The sequence below is a fragment of the Zeugodacus cucurbitae genome, chromosome 5 (genome assembly GCF_028554725.1).
Source record: "Zeugodacus cucurbitae isolate PBARC_wt_2022May chromosome 5, idZeuCucr1.2, whole genome shotgun sequence".
Classification (NCBI taxonomy): Eukaryota; Metazoa; Arthropoda; class Insecta; order Diptera; family Tephritidae; genus Zeugodacus; species Zeugodacus cucurbitae.
Window position 1 is genome coordinate 58,875,472 of NC_071670.1, and position 23,033 is coordinate 58,898,504.

General features: G+C 32.9%; 3 protein-coding genes across 13 annotated transcripts; all 3 read left to right on the plus strand.

Moving 5' to 3' along the window:
• The first annotated feature begins 283 nt into the window (after positions 1-283).
• Positions 284-13,406, plus strand: Ap1g1_0 (AP-1 complex subunit gamma-1). Of its 9 annotated transcripts, none has more exons than XM_054230831.1 (16): positions 284-298; positions 819-926; positions 5,250-5,311; positions 5,893-6,034; positions 6,198-6,386; positions 6,643-6,881; positions 7,100-7,176; positions 10,062-10,318; positions 10,383-10,767; positions 10,843-11,053; positions 11,119-11,257; positions 11,320-11,599; positions 11,671-12,141; positions 12,507-12,647; positions 12,910-13,017; positions 13,089-13,406. In XM_054230831.1, exons 2-16 carry the CDS (start codon positions 871-873, stop codon positions 13,188-13,190), a joined length of 2,859 nt encoding a protein of 952 aa, XP_054086806.1. In that variant the 5' UTR covers positions 284-298; positions 819-870; the 3' UTR covers positions 13,191-13,406. The 9 variants fall into 9 exon arrangements, with proteins under 9 accessions (XP_054086806.1, XP_054086807.1, XP_054086815.1 ...); XM_054230832.1 differs by having other exon boundaries at positions 861-926; XM_054230833.1 differs by lacking the exons at positions 284-298; positions 819-926 and adding exons at positions 1,778-2,164; positions 4,195-4,553.
• Positions 13,407-15,243: 1,837 nt separating this feature from the next.
• Positions 15,244-17,254, plus strand: LOC105209971 (AP-1 complex subunit gamma-like 2). Of its 3 annotated transcripts, none has more exons than XM_054231278.1 (4): positions 15,244-15,405; positions 16,036-16,176; positions 16,250-16,357; positions 16,432-17,254. In XM_054231278.1, exons 1-4 carry the CDS (start codon positions 15,394-15,396, stop codon positions 16,531-16,533), a joined length of 363 nt encoding a protein of 120 aa, XP_054087253.1. In that variant the 5' UTR covers positions 15,244-15,393; the 3' UTR covers positions 16,534-17,254. The 3 variants fall into 3 exon arrangements, with proteins under 3 accessions (XP_054087253.1, XP_054087254.1, XP_054087255.1); XM_054231279.1 differs by having other exon boundaries at positions 15,256-15,559; XM_054231280.1 differs by lacking the exon at positions 15,244-15,405 and adding an exon at positions 15,573-15,737.
• On the plus strand, positions 16,875-19,039 carry LOC105209970 (zinc finger protein ubi-d4 A). The gene is made up of 2 exons (XM_011180670.3): positions 16,875-17,574; positions 17,654-19,039. Exons 1-2 carry the CDS (start codon positions 17,270-17,272, stop codon positions 18,444-18,446), a joined length of 1,098 nt encoding a protein of 365 aa, XP_011178972.2. The 5' UTR covers positions 16,875-17,269; the 3' UTR covers positions 18,447-19,039.
• The last annotated feature ends 3,994 nt before the right edge of the window (positions 19,040-23,033 follow it).

Below are 23,033 nucleotides of genomic sequence, written 5' to 3' on the forward strand. Positions count from 1 at the left end.
TGTTGTAACTTTGTACTGTATATATTTTCGTTTTAGTAATTTTGATTGTGCTCTCCAACCATTTTAACATTATTTAGCTACATGCGCATACATATGTATGTACATTTGTCTATGTACTCTACATGTATTTTAGATAACAAACACAAGTTTTGATATAAACGCAGAGCGCCAGGTAGCTAATGTGGGCGATTTGTTAGCATTTTTTGGTGCTTGCTAACGAATTAACTCAGCGGGTTTTGAACTTCCCTGTACACGTTGAGTGAGCAGTCTTTTCAATAGACGTTTCGTGTGATCTGAGGTAAATTTGAATAGCGCTATACATGTCGTTGTTCAGTATAAATTAGACGCTAACGCCTTCGGTAGATATTGACAGCTGTATTAAAGAGTGCTAGGGAATCTTCGTATATACTCTATTGTATATATTAATAAATTATACATTTACTATCGCACGTGTAAAAAGCGCTAAGCAAATGTTGATGTGGAAGTAAATTATTTAAAAAGTACGACGGTTTAAACAAATTATTTTTCGTGTTTTAAGTTATTGAAGGGGTAAAGTCGGTAGCACAGCACATAGCTAGATACATATTTCAAAATTCCCATACTATAAGATAACAAGTAGACGTATCGCGACATCGTTTTACGCGCTTATCAGTAACGGTAACTCTGATATCGAATTACTCTTGGTTTCTTGTAATTTTCGGTGAATGGCTTTGCATGACAAAATGAAAACATGTCTGTGCTAAATACAAAATAAATATATAATAAAATAATAAATTAAAAAAAATATATATATTTAAAACTACTCGAATATAAACTAGGAGATTTTTGTGCGTGAAACTATATAGGATATTTCACTGCAGTTGTGCAACGATGTATCCATATTACGAGCCGGATTGGAGTGTTTTGCCGCCTGAAAACAATCGCAGGTACTTACAGTTATCAGTACTTTTTTCCATAAAATAGTTTAAGTATTTAATAAAGTCTTATATACTCAATGCATTAAGCAATAAATAAGTATGTGCATATGTAAAAGTCATGTTACACTTATTTTAGTATATTTAAACTAAACGCCCACCACATGCTTGTGATTCCGCAAGCATAAAGACAGTAAATAGATAACAATTACATCATAAAAATAGAGAAAATTAACCTCAGCAATTAAATTTAAAATTAAATTAAGTAATTATTTTTTCGATAGGTGCACTGCTACATACTAAATGCTATGAGTAATAACGGTATATGTATTTATGTTTCTTATCAAAATTATATTTTTGTAGATGCAATCAATTTTATATTGAACCTACTCTGCGCTGTATAGATTATATTTTATATATGTATGTACATACACATGTATGTAACTAAATGTGCAACGTATTTTATTAAATATTAAAATATATACATACGGGCAGCCAAATGTCAACAATTTATATCGATACACGCCTAAATAGACTTAATGCTATAAAATCTTATTAAAATTAACGTATTTTTATATAATTTAAATATAATTCATTACATATTTATATTTTAAATATATTACGACTATTTATTTAAAGAGTTGGTTTCTTATAAGAAATTCTTTAACAAAAATAGTTGAGGAAGGAAAGTGTAAAAAATCATTTAATTTAAGAATTTGTCACCACATTTCTACACAAAAAAATACCACTGTGTCCAAATTTAATAAATGTAGTAACCCTACAAAAATGTACCATACCGAAATACCCCATTTTTATCGATTTCACTATCAATTGTCAACGTTGTTTTTCTTCTCTTTTTGGCCCAATTCGTTGCCACTTGACATATTCTGTCAGTCGTGTTGGTCGTTTGTCATCGGTTAGCGAAAAAGTGCTTTTGTTTTGTGAAAATCCAATTTATTTGTTTAATTTTTAGTTTTCCCCACACCTGTTTGTGTGTAAATTGCTAAAGAATCCGTAAAAAGTGTTTAAGTGAACGTCGCACTGCAAGAAAAACGCTACATTCCAGTCGAAAATAAGTGAAAAAAATATTGGGCGAACACACTACAAGAAAGAAAATGTAAATTGATGCGTTGTGAAAAAAAGCGTAGAAAAGGCGAAACAAGTTAAAAGAGTAGGTAAAGGAGTAGTGAACGTGAATTGCGTGTGCAACCAGAGGAAAAGTAAACGTCAAAAGAATCACAACTAAAAAGGTTAAATACGAGTATTTGGTTTAAAAAAGTGTAATATTAATTGAAATATCTTTTGTAAGCATATTGCAAAAAAAAAACATATAAAAAAGTGCACAACAATGCAACGTTTTGCATTAAGAGATAAACATAAAGTGTGCTGTGTATGTGCTTACCACTGAAAGAAAGAAATATATTACTTGCCGCCACCTGCTAGGCTGTTATGCAGTAATTATTGTATGTTTTTTCATATTTCCATCTGCGGTAGACAAATATTCATTTTAATTATTGGCTTGCAAACATATTCTTGTTAACTCACATGACTCTGTAAGTCAATGTAGGCTTACTTTATCCGCAAATGTTTTAATTTAAGATTTAAATATGTAACATTTCTGAATCTGAAAGAATATGTGCTAATTTTACTACCTTTTCCTTATCTACTGTCAAGTATTCAGTAGTTTAATAAAAGTATTTCATAAATCATATTAGTTCTTCATATAATCAGCTGATAAGGTGGGCAGCTGTGTTCTAAATGACGGCACATATGGCAAATGCTGTAATTATGACTATTTTTTGTGTCTAAAAAGTAATTAAATACTTGAGATGTGGCAAATGCTGTAATTATGACTATTTTTTGTGTCTAAAAAGTAATTAAATACTTGAGATGTGCGCTAATTTGAATGTAAATTACACGCACAATAATAAACCTTGGAAAAACTAACTTCCAGCTTTAAAAAAAATGTAAAATATTAACCAAAATTGGTATTCACCACACCCTAAACGTCAGTTCACCATAGCCCACTTAACTGTCATTTGTCTACTGCAGTTGCGTTTCCGCTCAGTTTTGGCTAAGTCTGTCGTAATTTGTGTTAGCCAAGGAAACAGAAAAGAAAGCAAAAATACACAAACAAAACGTAGAAGCGAAAAACAGGAAGGAACGCCGCTTTACTTATTTTTTTTTTGTTGTGAACTTTTGTTTAGTAAGACTTATGTGTGTTACCAATCCTGTTTCCGCTCCTCAGTTGTGTGGCAAATACTTTAAGCCCACACTTTGTCAAACAATGCAACGAGCTTCAGTTCAATTATGTGTTGCAATTGGCCATTGTCAGTAGTTATCTGTCATTTGCATTAGCCGCATACTTCGTGCCTGCTTTTAATGTGCCATGAACTGTGGAAAAAGTTTCGAAATGTTAAATGTTAACTAATGAATTCAAGCAGTAAATATTAGTTTTAATATTGCACTTAATGAAATACCAAATATCTATAAAGCATTTGATGTAAAAACTAAGCAACTTAAACTGGAATTGGTTTATTAAAAGTGTAACATCTGTTAGTCGATTGTTGAAACACTATAAATTGCCAATACTATGGCTTAACCAGGCTAACGAGTCTATTATGCCATCCTCTGACTGGCATGCTCGCTGCAATATGTACGTGTATGTGAACAAATAAGTGTCGTGCAAAGGTCTACATCTGTAATTAACGACCAATTGTTAACGATACACAAGGTCTATGCTAATAAAAGCAAGAATAGTATCGTAGTCATTTATAAGTAATACAAGCAATTAAAATATCGTATAGTTCATAAAACACTTGTTTGACTTTTTGTTACAAATCTAATGTGTACTAATGACACGTAGATTTAATTCTATAATTGAACAATTCCATAACTGCTACTCCTTCTAAATCTCATAATTTTGTTGAATTCGCGAACACCTTTGTTATCCCTTAATATTCAAATATCATGTAGATAAGTGCGTGACATTTAAATGTCAGTTTTTAAGCCTTCTCTGATTTGCGTTATAACTCAAGCCTAGCTTTGTATTTTCTCTGCACTTAACATATCTCAATCGATTGCTGTTGATTCACAGCGTTGAGTTTACACAGTCATTCAAACGTTCAGTAAAGCCTCCAGTTAGTTTCATGCGGATAATATGAAATGTTGTTTATCTTACGACACTCAATCCGTAGTATGTTTTGCTCGTCATTGTCACTGATATTCACTTCTCAACTCACTATAACAACAACAACACTTGCATTAATCTATTCAACAGTAACAAAAAGAAAAGAAAAAACAGTGATAATCAAATAATAGTAATACAAAAAGCCATAAAAAAAAGTTTTCCTGTGTTCAACTATCAACGTACTCTGCACAGTGGCAGAGTCTAGAAGAGGTGAGTAGTGGTGGAGCATAAGAACGAGTGCAAAAGTGAAGGTGTGGAGCCGTGACAGATTTTAGCGCGTGTCTGTGCCTATATCAAAGTAGAAATAATAATAAACACGGCAGCAATAGCAACAGCTAGAGCAGTATTAACAAAAAAACAAAAACAAAAAAGGTTAAAACCAAAAACAACAACAACAATTGAGTCAACTGAAACAGTGAATCACAGCTCAAAATGAATTCCGAGCACGGGTAAATTGTGTTTTATATTATAGTACTATGTAAATACTGTTAACTCTGATTTTTAATAACTACTACTAGTCTATTAACTGAGTTGAATTTTGCTTTTTAACATATTTTTTTAATATAATTTTGATTTGTTGTGCGGTATAAGTATTTGTCGTAATTAATTGCAATGTTTACGTTGGTTTAATGGAACTGTCAAATATATTTTTGACATTTATGAGTATGAGTAACATTTAATTATAAAAAAATTAACACAACAAATGTCATTATTAATATTAACTGAAAATGCTGAATAACAATAATTAATAATTTGTAATATTTGTTAAGAAAAATATTTGTATAACATGTACTCTCTTGATTAAAGCAAAATAAAGTACCAATAGTAACTTTTATCAACTTAACAACAAAATATTCATATCTCTTACTGACGTCAATTGATTTCTGAAAAAAAAGTTTGTTTGAATATGAAAGTTATCTATATTTATACTCACACCATACTAATTAAATATGTTTATTAATATTATTAATATCATTATAGCTTTGTTATTTTATAATTTTATGAATTGATTAATTTTAATTAACTTATTTATTTTAATTTATTTATGACATCCTGCACTAGTTTTCCTTATAGCAATAATATACATTGCATGTAAAACTAATCACAACTTCCACACTGTGGCGCTTGTCTACATGTTTTTACAGATTTAATCCAGCCTTTAATATGGCGACCATACGCCAGGCATTCACGGAGGCCGTCGAACGAGGTAGGTATAACAGAAACCAATAAAGCAGACTGCTAAATCCCACACAATAGCTATGCAACACTGTGTCCAATATGTGCGTCTATGTAGTACCTGATAAAGTAGGCCCATGTCTTCACTGACCTACGTGCAAAAATAGTTTTATTTCTACCGCCTTCACTGTTCGGAAAGCACAAGCAAATGTATATATTGTTAAGGCTAATTGAATGAGAGCTTGAATAGCTTAGAAAATTCAACGATGTTTTCAATTAACACTTGCCGGCGAACGTTAAGCAAATTTCATAAATCATTACCACCCACTAAAAAGCGTACTTGAGCGCATCCATGCCAAGCTACATACAAACATACATTGCACACAGACATGCAACTCATCCACAACAGAAAGACCAAAGTACCAGCGTACACAAATAGCTATGGAGAGGTTATTGCAAGTTGTGGCAACAAAAAAAAATGACTAGACAGTGTGTGGGACAGATTTTTCTCTACTTCTCAAACATATCATGCATGTTATCTTTTACTTATTCTTACTTTCTTTTTTCTCTTTTTTTTGTTTTGTTTTTTTCTTTTTCTTGCGGCGCATGCAGTAAGAATGCCCACACCCACACGTCTGCGAGATCTCATACGGCAAATACGCGCCGCCAGGACAGCCGCCGAAGAGCGCGCTGTTGTTAACAAAGAATGTGCCTACATCCGCAGCACTTTTCGGGAGGAGGATTCGGTGTGGCGGTAAGTACAACCAATGACACACATACAAATGTACATATATGTATGTATGTATATATGTATGTATGTATGTTTGTATGTATGTATATGTGTAATTAAATTTTCTTCTACTTTCTTGCTGCAATTGTGTATGCATTGACTTTTATATGGCTTTAATCGTTTGTAGATGCCGCAACATTGCCAAGCTGCTCTACATTCATATGCTGGGCTATCCGGCGCACTTTGGACAGTTGGAATGCCTAAAACTCACCGCCAGCACACGTTTCACGGACAAACGCATCGGTTATTTGGGTGCCATGCTATTGCTGGACGAACGTCAGGATGTGCACTTACTGATAACGAATTGCCTCAAAAAGTAAGTGGCGGAAATGAATTTGCGCTTGCACGCGCATAGCCAAATAGTTGCACAAAGTAATTGCCGGCAAACTAAAATAAAAACAACAAAAAACTGTTCGACAGTCGCTTGGCTACTTGCATATTTGTTAAGCTTTTTGTTTGTTTTTGGTTTTAAGTCTACAGCGTTTGTCGACCTTGTCGTCCGGCTTTTATTTGCCTTCCATTTAAATTTAATGTATTTATATTTGTTCATTGTCGCTCTTTGCTTTTTGCAGTGACTTAAATAGTTCCACACAATTTGTGGTGGGTTTGGCGTTGTGCACGCTGGGCGCTATAGCATCACCCGAAATGGCGCGTGATTTGGCTAGCGAGGTTGAACGTCTCATGAAATCGCCCAACACCTACATACGCAAGAAGGCCACATTGTGCGCCTTTCGTGTTATACGACGAGTACCCGAACTGATGGAGATCTTCTTACCGGCCACACGTTCGCTGTTAAGCGAGAAGAATCACGGTAGGCCATAATAAGGCGGCTTGAAACTAGAATAATTTATTGCGCATTTTAAATTGTGGGAATCGCCTGTTACTTAACGGCAACTTGAGTCATGCAACCTACAACACGTCTTACTTTTCAAGTCAACTTAAACTGCGCAATATTTTTGTGTTTTTTTTTTTTTGCATATTTAATTTATTAAAATCTGTTCCCTTTTAATAACTGTAGTACATTTGTAGGTATATTAATCACTGGCGTAACGCTGATCACCGAGATGTGCGAAAATAGTGCCGACACTTTATTGCATTTCAAAAAGGTGAGTAACTCGCCAGCTATTCAAAACAAGCTGCAGTGCTTTTAATGATTCATTGAACTCGTGAATAAATAGCGTACTACTTTCGGTATGGCAAATCAATTTAATAAGCAATTGTTGCCAGTAATGAATGTCAGATGAAAAGTAATTGATAATTAAAGTTGTAATAATGTTGTATTCACAGTTATGCATGTATATGTAAAAATAAGACACGTGTCTAGATATACAATATACTATACGAGTATATGGTGCTTTTCATTCAATATTGATGAAAGAAACGAAATTTATTCATGAGTCAAATTATAAATATTATATGCATAAAGTTTATAAAATTGTGTATAGTGTGTGAAATAGCTCGATATGTATATGCTAAAAACAGTTAGCCTACAATTTTTCAAGCTTAATGTGTACAAAAAATATATATAAAAGTTTAAAAAGCTTATGAATATAAAAAATACGAATTGCAAATTAAACACAGTTCGCCAGCATAAACCGAAAATACGATTTCAAAAAATTAATAATTAAAAAAAAAATAAAATATACAAAAAAAAAATATTTTTTCAAAAATACTATTAAAAAATTAGAAAAAAATATTCTGACTTTCTATAATTATTTTTTTTTTAAGTGTGAAGAAATGCAAAAAAAAAAACAAAAAAAAAATGTTTTACCACCAATTGCTTCAAAATTGCGTTCATTATTAAAAAATTTTGTTTGTTTACCCACATACGCAGATGTATATACAAACAATATGTGTGTGCTGCGCTAAAATAATTTGCGAAAATTGTAAATATTTGCTATCAACAACGCCGCTTTGAACACTTGCCAACATATAAATTGAGCTTTTAAACGAAAAACAAAACAAAAAACAATTATTTATATGTATATAATTGGAAAATGCTTATGCTTTTTAAAAGCTATAAACTTCATTTAATTTACTTACATATGTACATAAATAAATATTTTTAATGCGATTAAATTCATTGACATACATACATATTTTTGCTAAGCGTATAATTTCCACAAATTTTATTTAGCTCATTTCGAAAAAGCATAGTAAAAACAACATGAAAACATAACTTCAACATTTTAACATTTTTTTTTTTTTGTAATATTTTATTGCTAACTTTTTGTGAATACCCGCATACAAATACAAAACCAAACCCGAAATTTTTGTAATTTGCTTGCCAGGATAGCGGAAATCGAGAGGTATGACTTTGACAAGAGTTTACCACACAAATGCATACATACATACAAACAAATACAATACAGTTAATCGCACATATACACCCAAGAAACATGTAAACGATACACTATAGTATATATGTTTTGTAAAACAGATTGAATTTGAATTTATAAATCAATTGCTTTTAGGTAGTACTTTTTTGACAAATTTGTAATACAGTTGGTACTAAATAATTTTAAAATATTAGATTCTTAGAAGTTATAAACTACTTGTTATTAATAAAAAGTATATATGTAGTTGTGTAGATCGCATATGCACCTGTTGGCATTCGTATTAATTCAATTTTTCAATCAAAGCGAATCTTGTAATTGAAAATACTTTTCATTGTTAGTTTATCAGATTTTTAGCTTGGAAAGCAAGCGCTAGATATACATTTGTGACTAAAAACCCGATTTGTTTGTTAAATTTGAAAATATATTTGAGGTTATGTTTACCAAAATTCCGTAAAATTGCAGTAAAATTGTTCAAACATTAAATTTTTTTCAAAAATAATTTTGGAAAATGTAAAATGTTTTGAATATTTAATTTTAGAGCAATATTTTATATTAAAAATATATTTTTTCAATACTCCAATTTTTTTATTAAATGTGCCAAATATATTTGAGGTTATGTTTACCAAAAAACACTAAAATTGCAGTAAAATTGTTTAAACATTAAATTTTTTTCAAAAATAATCTTTGAAAATGTAAAATATTTTGAAACTTTAATTTTAGAATAAAATTTTATATTAAATTTATATATTTTTCAATATTCCAATTTTTTTTGGTTTAAAACCCGATTTTTTTATTAAATATGCCAAATATATTTGAGGTTATGTTTACCAAAAAACAGTAAAATTCAGTGAAATGTTTAATCATTAAATCCTTTTCAAAAATTTTAATTTTAGAGCACTATTTTATATTAAAAATATATTTTTTCAAAACTCCAATTTTTGTGGATTTATTTGTTAAATATGTCAAATATATTTGAGGTTATGTTTACTAAAAAACTATTTAATTACATAAAAATTGTTCAAGCATTAAAATTTTTTAAAAAATAATGTTGAAAATTTTAAAATGTTTTGAAAATTTAATTTTGAGAATTACTTTATTTTAAAAATATATTTTTTAAATATTCAATTTTTTTTTTGTTTACATACGCTAGCTGAATTTAACTTACGCGCCTTTTATTCGCTCATATTTTTTCCAAAAAGTTGTGTTACGATTTGCACCGTTTCAATTTTAGTACATTTTGAGCGTGTTAACAGTTTTACCTCACCTCTCTACACCACGCTAAGCTAGTCAAAGTTGTGTTTGTATGCTTTTATTTTCTAAATATATCACAGTTAATAACGAAAGTTCACTACTTTTTAAAAAACTTTAAATTTTTGAACATTTAATTCTAACACAAAATTATATACTCACCAAAAAAATAAAAATACTCCCCACACATTTGTCACTATTCACCACACAAATATTAACGCTACAACGACCTTCTTCTGCTAATGCCTCTCACCCTAAGCCACGCTTTCTTGTTAAACGCTACTCAACTCTCTCTCTCTCCTCACTCTTTACTCTCTCTACGCTGTTATATAATGTAAAAAATAAATAGTTGTAAAATAATTGTTATTTTTTAAGAAACTAATGAGAACTATATTTCCACTTAGATTGTACCAAATTTGGTGCGCATATTGAAGAATCTAATTTTGGGCGGCTACTCGCCGGAGCACGATGTCAGCGGTGTGAGCGATCCATTTTTGCAAGTGAAAATTCTACGCTTGTTGCGCATACTGGGCCACAACGATGTGGATGCATCGGAGGCCATGAACGACATATTGGCACAGGTGGCCACCAATACCGAGACAAGTAAAAATGTCGGCAACACTATACTCTACGAGACAGTGCTCTCCATCATGGATATACGGTGCGTATAATTGACTTTTTTTCTGATTTTGGGAAGCTGTACTAATACTAAGTTGACTCTACAGTTCGGAAGGTGGCCTACGCGTGTTGGCTGTAAATATACTGGGTCGCTTTCTACTTAACTCGGACAAGAATATACGCTATGTGGCGTTGAATACGCTGTTGCGTACCGTGCATGCCGACACATCGGCGGTGCAGCGACATCGCACCACTATTTTGGAGTGCCTCAAAGATCCGGATGTCTCGATTCGGCGTCGCGCCATGGAACTCTCGTTTGCGTTAATCAATGCACAAAATATACGTACAATGACTAAAGAGTTGTTGCTGTTCCTAGAGAAGGCCGATCCGGAATTCAAGGCGCAATGCAGTTCGGGCATGATGTTGGCCGCCGAACGTTATTCGCCCAATGCGAGATGGCATTTAGACACGCAGTTGAGCGTGTTAATTGCGGTAAGTGATGGCATATAAAACGGGAAACAACAACAATAAATACCAAAATTTTATTTTTCATATGTGGAAAATTAGGCTGGCAATTATGTGCGTGACGATGTGGTCTCATCCACTATACAGCTGGTCTCTAGCAGCCCTGTGGCAGAGCAGACCTACATAACGAATCGTTTCTGGGAATCACTGCAAGTCGCTAATCACTGCGAAGACAAGCAGCCGCTGCTGCAAGTGGCCGTCTGGGCTATCGGCGAGTATGGCGACCTCTTTATGTACGGTCCCAATGAAGATGGTGCGTGGTTTAATATATATTTTAGTTTAAATTTAAAATAATATCTTGCTTTTCACCTTCTATAGAATTTGAACGTCCATCCGAGAGCGATTTGATCGCCATGTTTCATAAGTTCTTAACCTCTGCTCAAGTATCAATAACCAGCAAGCAATACGCCTTAGTCTCACTCGCTAAACTAAGCACGCGTCTACAGAACTGTGTCGAGTAAGTACCGTTAGTTTTTCTACTATGTGATCACCAACTAATACGTCCATTCTTTTTTATAGAGAAATTCAGGCATTGATTACCTCATTCGGCAGTCATCTGAATGTGGACTTGCAACAGCGTGGCGTTGAATTTACACAACTATTTGGCACATATAAAAATTTGCGCCCACCGCTGCTGGAGAAAATGCCACCAATGCAGATCAGTCGCATCTCGTCGCAAAATGGCGAGAGCAGCGGTTCTTATGACGACAACAGTCCGGACTTAATCGAGAATGGCTTAGGTATAGGCGACGAGCAGCTAGGCAAGGAGAGCAATATGAATACGTTGGGCGACAATACGGTGAGTCAGCATAAACTACTAAAAATTACACCAAAAATAACTAATTTTTTCTTATATCTCAATCAACCTAGAACATATTGCTCGACCTACTTGGTGGCACCGATTTGAGCACACCCACCGCCACAGATTTATCCAACTCAGTTGCCGTGCAAAAGAAGAATTCAAAGAACGCTAACGAAACGTCGAATAATCAAGCCATACTCGACCTACTCGATTTGGATATCTCGGCTACCACGACCACGAGCACATCCGCAAATATGAATAATGTACTTGGTCTGGACTTGGGTGGCGGCGGTCTGGCGTCAACAATACCCACCACAGCGGCGACAAATGGCAATGATTTGTCGAGCATAATGTCGCTGAGCGGCAATGGTATTGGTGGTGTTGGCGCTATTAGCGGCGTCGGCGTGGGTATGGGTGTCGGTGGGCTATTAGGTTCCAACAGTATTTTAGCGCAGCCCAACACAATGTCCGGCAATGCTTTGCTGTCGGATTTAGCGTCACCAGTTGTGAATGCAGCGCCACCAAATAATATAGCTGTGGTAAGTATTGAAAATGTTGGTAGAAGTGTGGTGAATTTTCATTCAAACCTATTTTTCCGAGTCAAAATTTATTTTTTTAACTAAAAAATTTTATTTAGGAACTAAAAATAGAATTTTCATAGATTTTTTTTTTTTATTTCCCAAACCAAAATCTGTTTATCAAAAAGTCAAATTTTTTTCTTTTTTTATATTGAAAGTTTTTATAAGGAAATTAAAAAAAGAATTTTATAGATTTTTTTTTATTTATCAAACCAAATTTGCATACAAAATTAATTTATTTATATATAGTTTAAATTATTACATAAAATTTATATATATATATTTTGCTAAATTGTTGTTATGTATTTCTTCTCTACTATTTCCAGCCTCAGGGACCCACTTTAACTGTATTGAATAAGAACGATTTGCTGGTGCAACTCGTGCCGGTTAGAAGAAACGACTGCTTACAAATATTTATGACAACAACAAATAATTCATCAAATACATTGGAACAATACGTCTTTCAGGTGGGTTAATATTTATGAAATAGTCCACAATTTGTATGCTGATAAACTGAGAACTTCTCAAAAGTAAAAGTTTTTGTTTCGAAATTGTGTGTGTTTCCACTTAATGTTTCTTTTATCAATAGCGTTTCTTTTTGAATTGAACTAACCTAAAAAATTTCTCCTTGACCTAACCTAACCTCTAATATTTTATTTTATTTAATCTGAGATAAAATATATGAAGAAATTGTATTATCCTTTTTAATTAATTTTTAAACAATTTCAGGCCGCAGTTCCTAAAGTATTCACACTACAAATGATATCGCCTTCTGGTTCGGTACTACCGCCGGGTGGTGTTATAACGCAAGAAATGCGTGTTGTTAGTACGTCCAATGTGAGTATAAAGCAACTGCAATTTATAAACTTTGTTTTGTATTAATTCTGATTATTCCGCGCATGTTTCAGGCTATCCTCCGCATGAGGTTACGCATATCATATGCTATCGACGGACAACCCGTTGTGGAGCAAACAGAAGTTAGCGGATTTCCTGACACTGCACCCGAATAGGAAGGAATCAAAATATGTATAATTAAATTTGCAGTATAAGCACATAAAATGTTAATAGAGCGTTTAAGCAAGAAAAATAATGAACGAAACTGAGAATTAACAAAACAAAAGAAACAATACCTTTAACCCTCCCTCTGTTCCCTCCTTTATCCTGCTGATCCCTTCACATACAAGTATACATGTGTTCTTCAAAAAACAAAAAGCAACTACAACAACTACACAAACAAACTAAAACTAAACATTCTTTATAAATATATATTTTGTAATATACATTTAAAGTAGCAAGCAATCAGTGAAAAACACACAGTCTAACTGACATACATACACATTAGCGAACGCTCTAAATCTCACACACAAATCAATTCTGATTGCTTACACACCACGTTAATACAATGCAAGATAGCAATCAAAACCATGTCCATTTATTCATTCAATCGCTCGTGTGAAATTTTGTAAAATATACATGGCACCATATAATTGTATTATGTATCTATAGCGTATGAAGCATAAAAACTGATAATAAAAATGAAAAAAAAAAAATAAGAAACACGATAAAAAAGCGAAATAGAGAATAAATAAACAAAAAAGAGAAATCATAAACAATATTTTAAGTGTAAACATATAACTATGTACATTTAGATTCTCATATAGAAGACGTACTAAAAATGCAACGCATGTATACACTCGTACATAAAAGAAAGATTTTTTTAGTTAGGAAGTCGTGAAATGTCCAATTTTGCATGCTAAGCGCAACTCACTAACTTCTCACTTTCGTTATGTAACTTAATTGCTAACATTTGCTGTGTGTTGTGTTTGAGAAAAATAATGATGTCGGAGAGCTTCGTGCTACGCTCGTTATGATTTGCAAAGTTTTTTGTTAAATGAAAATTAATTGTTATTTGCCCAAATTGTATTGTATAGTTTGAAATTGTAAGCAAAAAAAAAAGAAAAAAAATTTAACTAAAAATGCTTTTTTATTAACATTTTATTGTTCTAATTACAACAAGGCTTTACTTGAAACGAATTATTATTGTATGTAATCTACTAACGGCTATATAGCATCGTTTAATTGATAACTGTATTTTAGTTTTAAAAGCGCTTAAAAACCGAGCTACTTTTTTTTTATTTTATCTTATGTAACGTTTTTAAACTAACTGGCGGCTTTATTGATAACCAACTTATATGTATTTAAATAAATTATTTTAGCGCCTATTTTCACTTTTTTGACTTGATTTTACTAATTCTCCTTTGGTTTATTTTCCAAGTTTTATTTTATTTTATTATATTTAACTTCAATTAGCGTAAGCGTAAACAGTTAAACAGCGCTGAAGTACTTAAAATTATTAATAATAATATTGATTTACATATGTATGTATAAGTGCAGTGTGCGGGATGTAAGTAAGTTAGCTGCAAATACGTATGAAGTGAGTTATGCATAAATAAAGATAATGATGAAATATAGTTAATATATATACTTATATATATATATTAAAACATATATAGATATATATATATATAAATTAGTTACTTGCAGATATAGTTATATGAAATAAATACTACATAAATATTAATATATGCATCAAAAATATTATACAGACATTAATATTATTATTATTATGACGAGGAAACGGAACGTTTTATGATTTCAAATGTAAGGTAAAATAAAAAAATGTTTTGTTTTAATAAAAAACTACGTGAGTTGTTTTATTTCTAAGAAGCACCAATTATTTAAAAAAAAGTTAAATACGAGATTTTTCAAGTAATTTAATGAATTATTTGAATAATTTTAATGGATGTTGCCAAGTTTCTAGACCTTGGCCGGTTAAAAATTCAGTTCCAATGAACGCGTGTACAAAATATAATAGCAATAAGGTTGTACGTTTGACCTCTCGTTTTTAAAAACTACTCTACTAATAGACAACTTAAAAATTTAGTCATAATTGTTAAAAAAAAATAATTACGAATTAAATTAATGATATTAAATATTATTGATTATTAAATAAAATTGTTTATTATCGATAACGCAATCAACAGTTTGCTGGCCGCATGGAAATGTCATATCAAAGCGAAATGGCAAAAGTTGACGAAGCAGAAATAACCGGATTAGTTAATGCGAAGAATTGAATGAAATGATACGACAGATTTATAAAAATTAAAATTTTCGCAAAAACAATTTGATAAATATAAATAATTTACTAACAAAATGGATCGCAACGTGTAGTGTTCAATGCTTATATAATAAGTTATAGCTAAGTTTATGCTCTACTACGAATTTGAAAACCAAAGCGGAAGTTCACCAAAAATAATAACAAGTTATTTTTTATTCCAACGACAGCGGCATAGGCTGCTTGGTTTTCTGAAAGCGAATGGTGATTTAAGCCAAATAATATTTATTAACTTCATATTCAACTTAGAGAAGAGATGATATACTTCATGTATAGTAGGATGACCTCAGCCGAGAAAGCTGTGTTCAGAGTACCTTAAATGCAATACCAGTGTATTGTAAGGTGGTAATCAAATCACCATCCATGGCAAGTAAAGACCAAGGTGATCTTCTCGCAGTTAAGTTTTGGATGTTGTAAACTACTACTTAACCGGACTTCACACCTATATTCCCTACATATGTCCTGCATACATATTAGCTAACCATTTGTGTTTAAGCTTTGAACGGAATATCCGCTTGACATTTTTGAACTTAGAACGTCGTATCCGCTTGGCATCTTTGTTCAAAAATTGATATTCAAATTATTTTAAATGTAGATATAAATTGTAATCGAAAGTAAAAGAAATTTATGTTGTATTGTGGACCTTGTGTTAAATCACTGTAATACTCTTATCCCCACAGCCCCAGGGACCAATTTTAACTGTTTTGAATAAAAATGATTTGCTTGTGCAACTCGTGCCAGTTAGAAGAAACGACCACTTACAAATATTTATGACAACAACAAATAATTCACCTACAACTTTGGAAGAATATATATGTCAGGTTAGCCGTTATATATGATTCACCCACATCACAAATGTTTAAATATTTTAATTAATTTTTTTCTGTTTTATAGGCCGCAGTTCCTAGAGCGTTCTCATTGCAAATGCTATCGCCTTCTGCTATGGTACTACCACCCGGTGGTGTTATAACGCAAGAATTGCGTGTTGTTAGTACGTCCAATGTGAGTACAGAGCACCTGAATTTATAAAAAATTTATATATTTATTAATTCTGAATATTTAACGCATGTTTCCAGGCTATCCTTCGCATGAGGTTACGCATATTATATACTGTCGACGGACAACTCGTTGTGGAGCAAACAGAAGTTACCGGATTTCCTGACGCTGCACTTGAATAGTATTCAAAATATGTACATATAGTTAAATTTACGATAAAAGCACAAAATGTAATTAGAATTTTTAGGAAGTGAAAGAAGTAAATACGAACTTATTTCATATTGTAAGCAAAAAAAAAGAAAACTGTACTTACAAGTATATTTAATTTTAAATTTCTATTGTTTTGCATTGGAGTAATAAGAAAAATACTAAAGTATGTACTAAAAAGTACTATATATAGATAATTCTAAAGAACAATAAATCGATAGTTATCGATATGACAATGTACACATCACTTGTCGTATGAAAATGTCATATCAAGACGAAAAAGGCGAAAGTTGACGAACAAGGAATGGCAGGATTAGTAATAAGAAGAGGTGAAAGCAAGAATAATAGAAAGAATTATAAAAAATTCAATTTTTCGCAATATCAGTTCGATAAAATCTATACATATACATTAAATAACTTCCAAGTAAAATGGTTATAAACGTGTAATATCCACTAAAAAAATACTAGAATTTAAATTATAAAAATACTATCTGGCATAGTGAGAATTTGAAAACCAAAGCGGAAGTTCACAAATAGAGATAAGAACACATAATTTTTATTCTGACGACACAGCAACAGCCAACTCATATACAGCAACAGTTGCTGGTGCTGATATGCTGTATGGCTTTTTGTAAAATAATTCGTTTAGGCTAATCGAACTACTAATTTCATTATTGCACAAAGAGGCTAGTGGAGTCAAGAAGAGTAAGAATGACCTCAGCCGTGGATTTACAGATTGGTTCGACACCAAACCTGAATAAAATAGAGAATTTCTTCAAAGATGTATCGTATCGTGAAACTATTGAGTTCAGTGCTAACTTCAACACACGCTTATGCTTAGAGCGTCGTCTTCGCTTGCCATTTTTCGATCCACAAACTCGCGTTGCCCAAAGTCATTCACATCTATTTATGGACAAACGACACCGAATGCCGGGTTTTCGCCAAGGGCAAATATATACATATCCCTCAACACGTTGGCGTAAAAGCCGGCGACAATATCTAAATAAAATGTATAGGTAAGTTATAGCTTTAGGAAACATAAGTAGAACTTCAATACTTATATAATATAAATTTTAATTAATATATTGATTATAGGTTTCCCGAACGGCCATTTCAAGCCTTGCGCAACAAAGAACATGAAGCACATTCAAACATTGGCACAGCATCACCATTAGTCAGTTCGAGTATTGCGTCGACGCTCGATTCTGATTTGAATGGCACTCTGCTCGATGAATCGTTATCATTGGGCGCCGCTGGTGGCGATACATCTGACAGCAAAGATAGTCAGCAACTGGTTATGCAACAACAACACACACAACAGGCTATCAAGGAGGACATGTCGAAAGAATGGTTCTACGATGACATTGAAATGAACGAGCTCGATGGAATAGAAGAACCCAAATCGCCTGCCGATGACGAATTCGACTATGATCCGCGTTATGGTAGCAAAAAGCGACGAAAACGGCGTCCTAGTAAACGCGCATCGACAGCAGCCGGTGAGGGTGGTGCTGGTGCTGGTCGGCGTCGTGGCCAACGCGGACGTACTTCAGCAGCCGCCTCAGCTGCTGCTGCCGCTTTATCTGATGCTTCACTATCCACATTCGATGCGGCCGATTGTAACAGCAATAGCTTAACTGGTGATATTACAGCAACACCCACGTCGACTACTAGTAGTGGCCGCAGACCGCGTGGCACTGGCGGCACGCGTGGTCGGCGTCGCACAAAAGCGAACACCGCAAATAACTGTGATCCACCCAGTCCGGGTTTGAATAGTGAACCACCGTCCTTCGAGAGCGCTGCTGCGCTTGTTGGTGTAATGGGTGATTTGAGCAGTGTGAATGTGAACGATGAACAAGGTGATTTAAGGAACTATCGTAAGTTTCTGTAACAATATGACGAGCATGTGAAATGCGCGAACTTGTGTGGTGTTGTAACTGATGAAACGGTTAAAAACGAAAGTAATTGTTTGTTGGATATTTAGTTGTTGTCCAGTTATCACTTTGCATGAACGACCGATTTTGTTATGGGTGTTATTTATTCACATAAGGTTGCACTATCTGTAATCCGTATTTTTTCAACTAAACTATTTAAAAAATTTGTTTTTACTTTTGACTATAAAATCATATTATCTATATGTATGATATCAGACGCATGCATTTAAAATGTATACCAAAGCACAAATAACCATGTTTTCGAAAGGTAACGGTTATTTTTTTAATATTTTTTATTTGTTTTTTATGTGACATTGTTTAAAATAGACACTTGAAATTTGTAAATCCGTTAAAATACTGCATGGACGTGGATATGCAATGATAGATTTGTTATTTATATTACACACATATAAGCTTGTTATTATACATATTTACATATTTACAGCAATAAACTGAATTATAGTATAGCTGATTTGAGTGCTACACACATACCTTTGTTGTTGTACGTCACCCAAATAGCATATTCCAATAGTAAATTTTATTTTTTTGTTACTTAAATATTCAATAACTACGAAATAGTTAGCAAAATGAAATGATATTTTGTTTTAAATATACAACAAAATGCGTTGTTTGTAAATGACAAGGAATTGTTCAAAATATATGTACATTAAAGCGGTTTCTATTGTATAAAATACACTTGTAGTTATGTAAATGGGAAATATCTACAATTTTCTGATAATATTTACATAAGCGCGCTAGTTAGTACTAATACAAACGTACATACATATAAATATGTATATGAATTGAATTTTAATAAAATTAATCGAATTATCATGTAATTTTACATAAGCGCATACTTAAATGTATGTAAATATAAAGAAAATATTCGAAACACAATTTTACAAAATCACTTTGGAATATTATAGTTGTGTAAAAACTATATAAAAAATATTGTAGGTTATTGCTATGGAGTCATTTTGTAACTGTTATATATTTAAAAAATATTCTTATTATTATTTAGCGCTTACTTTATCTACTCTTAGCTGGTTCTTCATATTACATAGAGGCGTTGAAATGTTATATGGTATATTAAAGCACTTTTCACACTTTCACTTTACCGTTATTAACTATTTATAAAATTAGAACAAACTCTTTGGCAATTCAATTTGGTTTTAAAATTCACTTCAATTTTAATTTTATTTAAAAATAAAATTTTTTAACTGGCTGTAAAGGCATAAACACAAATTGTCCATTAAATATTTTAATGTTAACAGAAATAAACAAATTCAACTGAAATACTATTTGTACACACACACATATGTACGTATGTGATTTTTATGAAAATTATACCAAACAAATTTAAATAGAATTTAGAATTTATATGTAATAAATTTATACACAAATTGTATAAAAACAAATATGCACATTTTTAGTTAACAAAATTACTTAATTGTATGTGAAATAAAAAAAAAACATTAAAAATATTTAAGTTGTTTGCATAAATATTAATTTCATAGCTGGAGATAGAGATGATCAGTAGGAAAAACAAATGGCAACTTGACAATATCGATTACAATATTTAGTACTATTAAACCGTTATTTTGTTTCTACACACATTTCTAAGTATATTTATATTCTGCCTCCACACAAATATTTGAAATTTTATGAAAATTGATTCATGTACCCAACATAAGTACATAAATTAATTCAAAATGTCTTCATATGCAATTATGTTTCTCTAAATGCATTCAAAAGCGAGAACATACAACAAAAATAAATAAAAAATTGCACTCAAGTATTTAGCACAAATATGCAGGGAGCGTCGAGCCAAATCATTGCTTGGCGCAGCGAAATGCCAAATCCCAAGGGACTGTGCGCTAAATAAATCAGAAATATGCGGCGACAAGATTCGCAAGTAACTCGTAAATCTTCACCGAAGAATATGCAACAGATCTCAAGCAAAAGCATTAGATGCGAATAGCTAATAAAACACTTAATGTGGTCGTAAGATTGCAAAAAATTCAAAAAAAAAAGACTTTGACGCCACTAAATGTGATCAAGAACGTATTTTTTAATGCTGCGGATTACAATTCCTCAACATTGCTGTTATATGAACAATAAAATAGCTTTGAAAGGGCTAGCTTAAGACTATCATAATTGATTTCGTGGTTTAACAAGAATATGTGAGGTTAGGTTCACGAATTACTTCCTGAACGCCCAATAATTACTAATCAATTTACTATTTGACTAAATTAATGGCCAATCTGAAACACCTAAAATATAGTGCGAGTCCATTAGTATTATTATAAGAATTTAGTTTCTAAAAAAAAAAAAAAAAACTTTTTAAAATTACTACGTCACCCTGTTACTTTGTTGTCGCCATGTCAACGATGTGGTGTTCCCAATATTGGTGCCGGCGCCAACTATGAGTTATTGCGCTCCGGCTCGCTGATTCTGCAGTGCCAGTAGCAGGCAAAGTGTTTACGGTGGTGGGTGTTGTAGTGCTGATGGTACGCATTTTCTGTTGTTGTTTTGGGTTAAGCGAAAAAAAATAAAATATACTTGAGGGAAATGTGTCTATTTTAAGGTGCTCAAGCATTAGGAAGGCCTACACGGTGCTGCTGGCTGCATTCCTGCACTTCAAATGTGTTTTAGGCGCTTATGATTGTCATCAACAAATGCAAAACCACAACAAATACAACAACTGCAGGCACAAGCAAAATTATATATATGTATGTATTTACGATCTTGCGGCGCGCACTATCCATAGTTTTGGCAAGAATGCACCACGTTTTTGGATCAACATTGCCAAAGTTAAGTCATTTGGCGTTGCACTTATTTTTAGCAGGTGCGCCGACTACAACGACGACAACAACGATGATGATGATGATGACGACGACGGCGGCGTCACAAAGGAATTCGTCGACGTTGTTTGTTGTTAAACACTCAGAAAATATCTAATCGTAAATAGCGAATGCGACTAATGAGAATGATGCAGACGCAGCTTTTAGACATCGCCGCCGCTACTCGCTTAACGATTAAGTTCAACAAACTAGTTGGCATTTGGCAGCGGAACTACGGACTGATTGCTTAATACGTTTTCTGCGCGGGTATTGTTTTGATAACAATGCCAGAGGTCCACAATGGAAAGTGCAGCTGTGATCTTTTAAACTTGAAAATTTGCCAAGACTTTACTTCCTTGCTTGAGGAGTCGAAATAGAAAGGGAAACGCGAAGGAATTTCTATTTTCATTCAAATTTTGCAACGAACATTGAACTCGGGGATTCGTTTGTTAATTTTTAATGGATGTGAAGGGGTACATTTCACATGCGTGATTTTGGGAATTCTTTATTTGTAAAGCCTGTAAATATTCAAGGTTCTACGTGTTAGTGAGGTCAATATTGCTATTATTTTCCATTTCTCTAGCTTAAAATAATGGTATTATCGGATGCTCTGGATACCATTGTGCCCTCAATATAGAACTTGTTGTGGTATAGAACTAAAAATAAAAAGATAAAGGTAGATATAGTGGACTTTCGAACTCGTCACATCTATACATCCATTTCACGGACAGGACTCTCATTTTCTCGGTCGATAAAACAACAAAAAAAAAATAATATATAGCTAGCTTTATGGACTTTTCACATCTTCGAACCTATAACACTTCCTTATTTTTACTTTCCAGGTAGGCAAATTTTGGGACAATATTTTACACCTGCGTTTCCCTTATTATTAACTTTAAAGAAAATATACTTAAGGCTCTATTCTAATAAAGGCACTACACGGAAATCTAGAAATTCGCAATATTTAGATCTAATTCATATGTGTTGCACCTTATTGTGCTCATTCGTACTGTATAAAGGGAATTTAGGACCGTCAACATTTGGCGGAATGTGGAATTTAGCGCACATTCACTAAAACGCTCCCTACGTTCTCATTCACATGCCTAGCAGCAGCAGTCTATCCGTTTGTACACTGTGGCCAGCTGCCACAAGGCATTCATTCCACTTAGCCGTTGGCAGCGACAGCGCGGTAACTGTTGGGCGCGCACGCTCTCGTTCGATTGAGTTGTTTGTGTTGAAAATTAAAAATCGCGTAAATCCGTTTGGGGTTTTTGCAATTCGCCTCTATCGGCGCTTCAATTACAGAATGGTATCTGCATGTGTATAAAAATACTGTAGACTATTTTTAAAATCAGCAACGTGCATATTCGCATTCTTGCATATCCCGCACACAAGTATCGGCGCGTACAAACCGGCACGCACTACCCAATGCGCGTCCGCTACGTAATGCACTAACAAATTTCAATTCTCAAGCGTAAAATATTTCAGTTGTAAAATTAGTACACAATTAGCTGTATTATTGCGTGATGATATATCTCAATTGCTTGCTTTTATTAGTCATTTCAGAATTTATGCATTCATTAACGATTTTCATTATTTGCACTTATTTTTGGGGTAAACGTAAAGTGCTCAAAATATGTGATATTTTTAGTTTAATTTTTGTGTGTTGCGAAATAAATTATTGAAATAAATGTAGGAAAT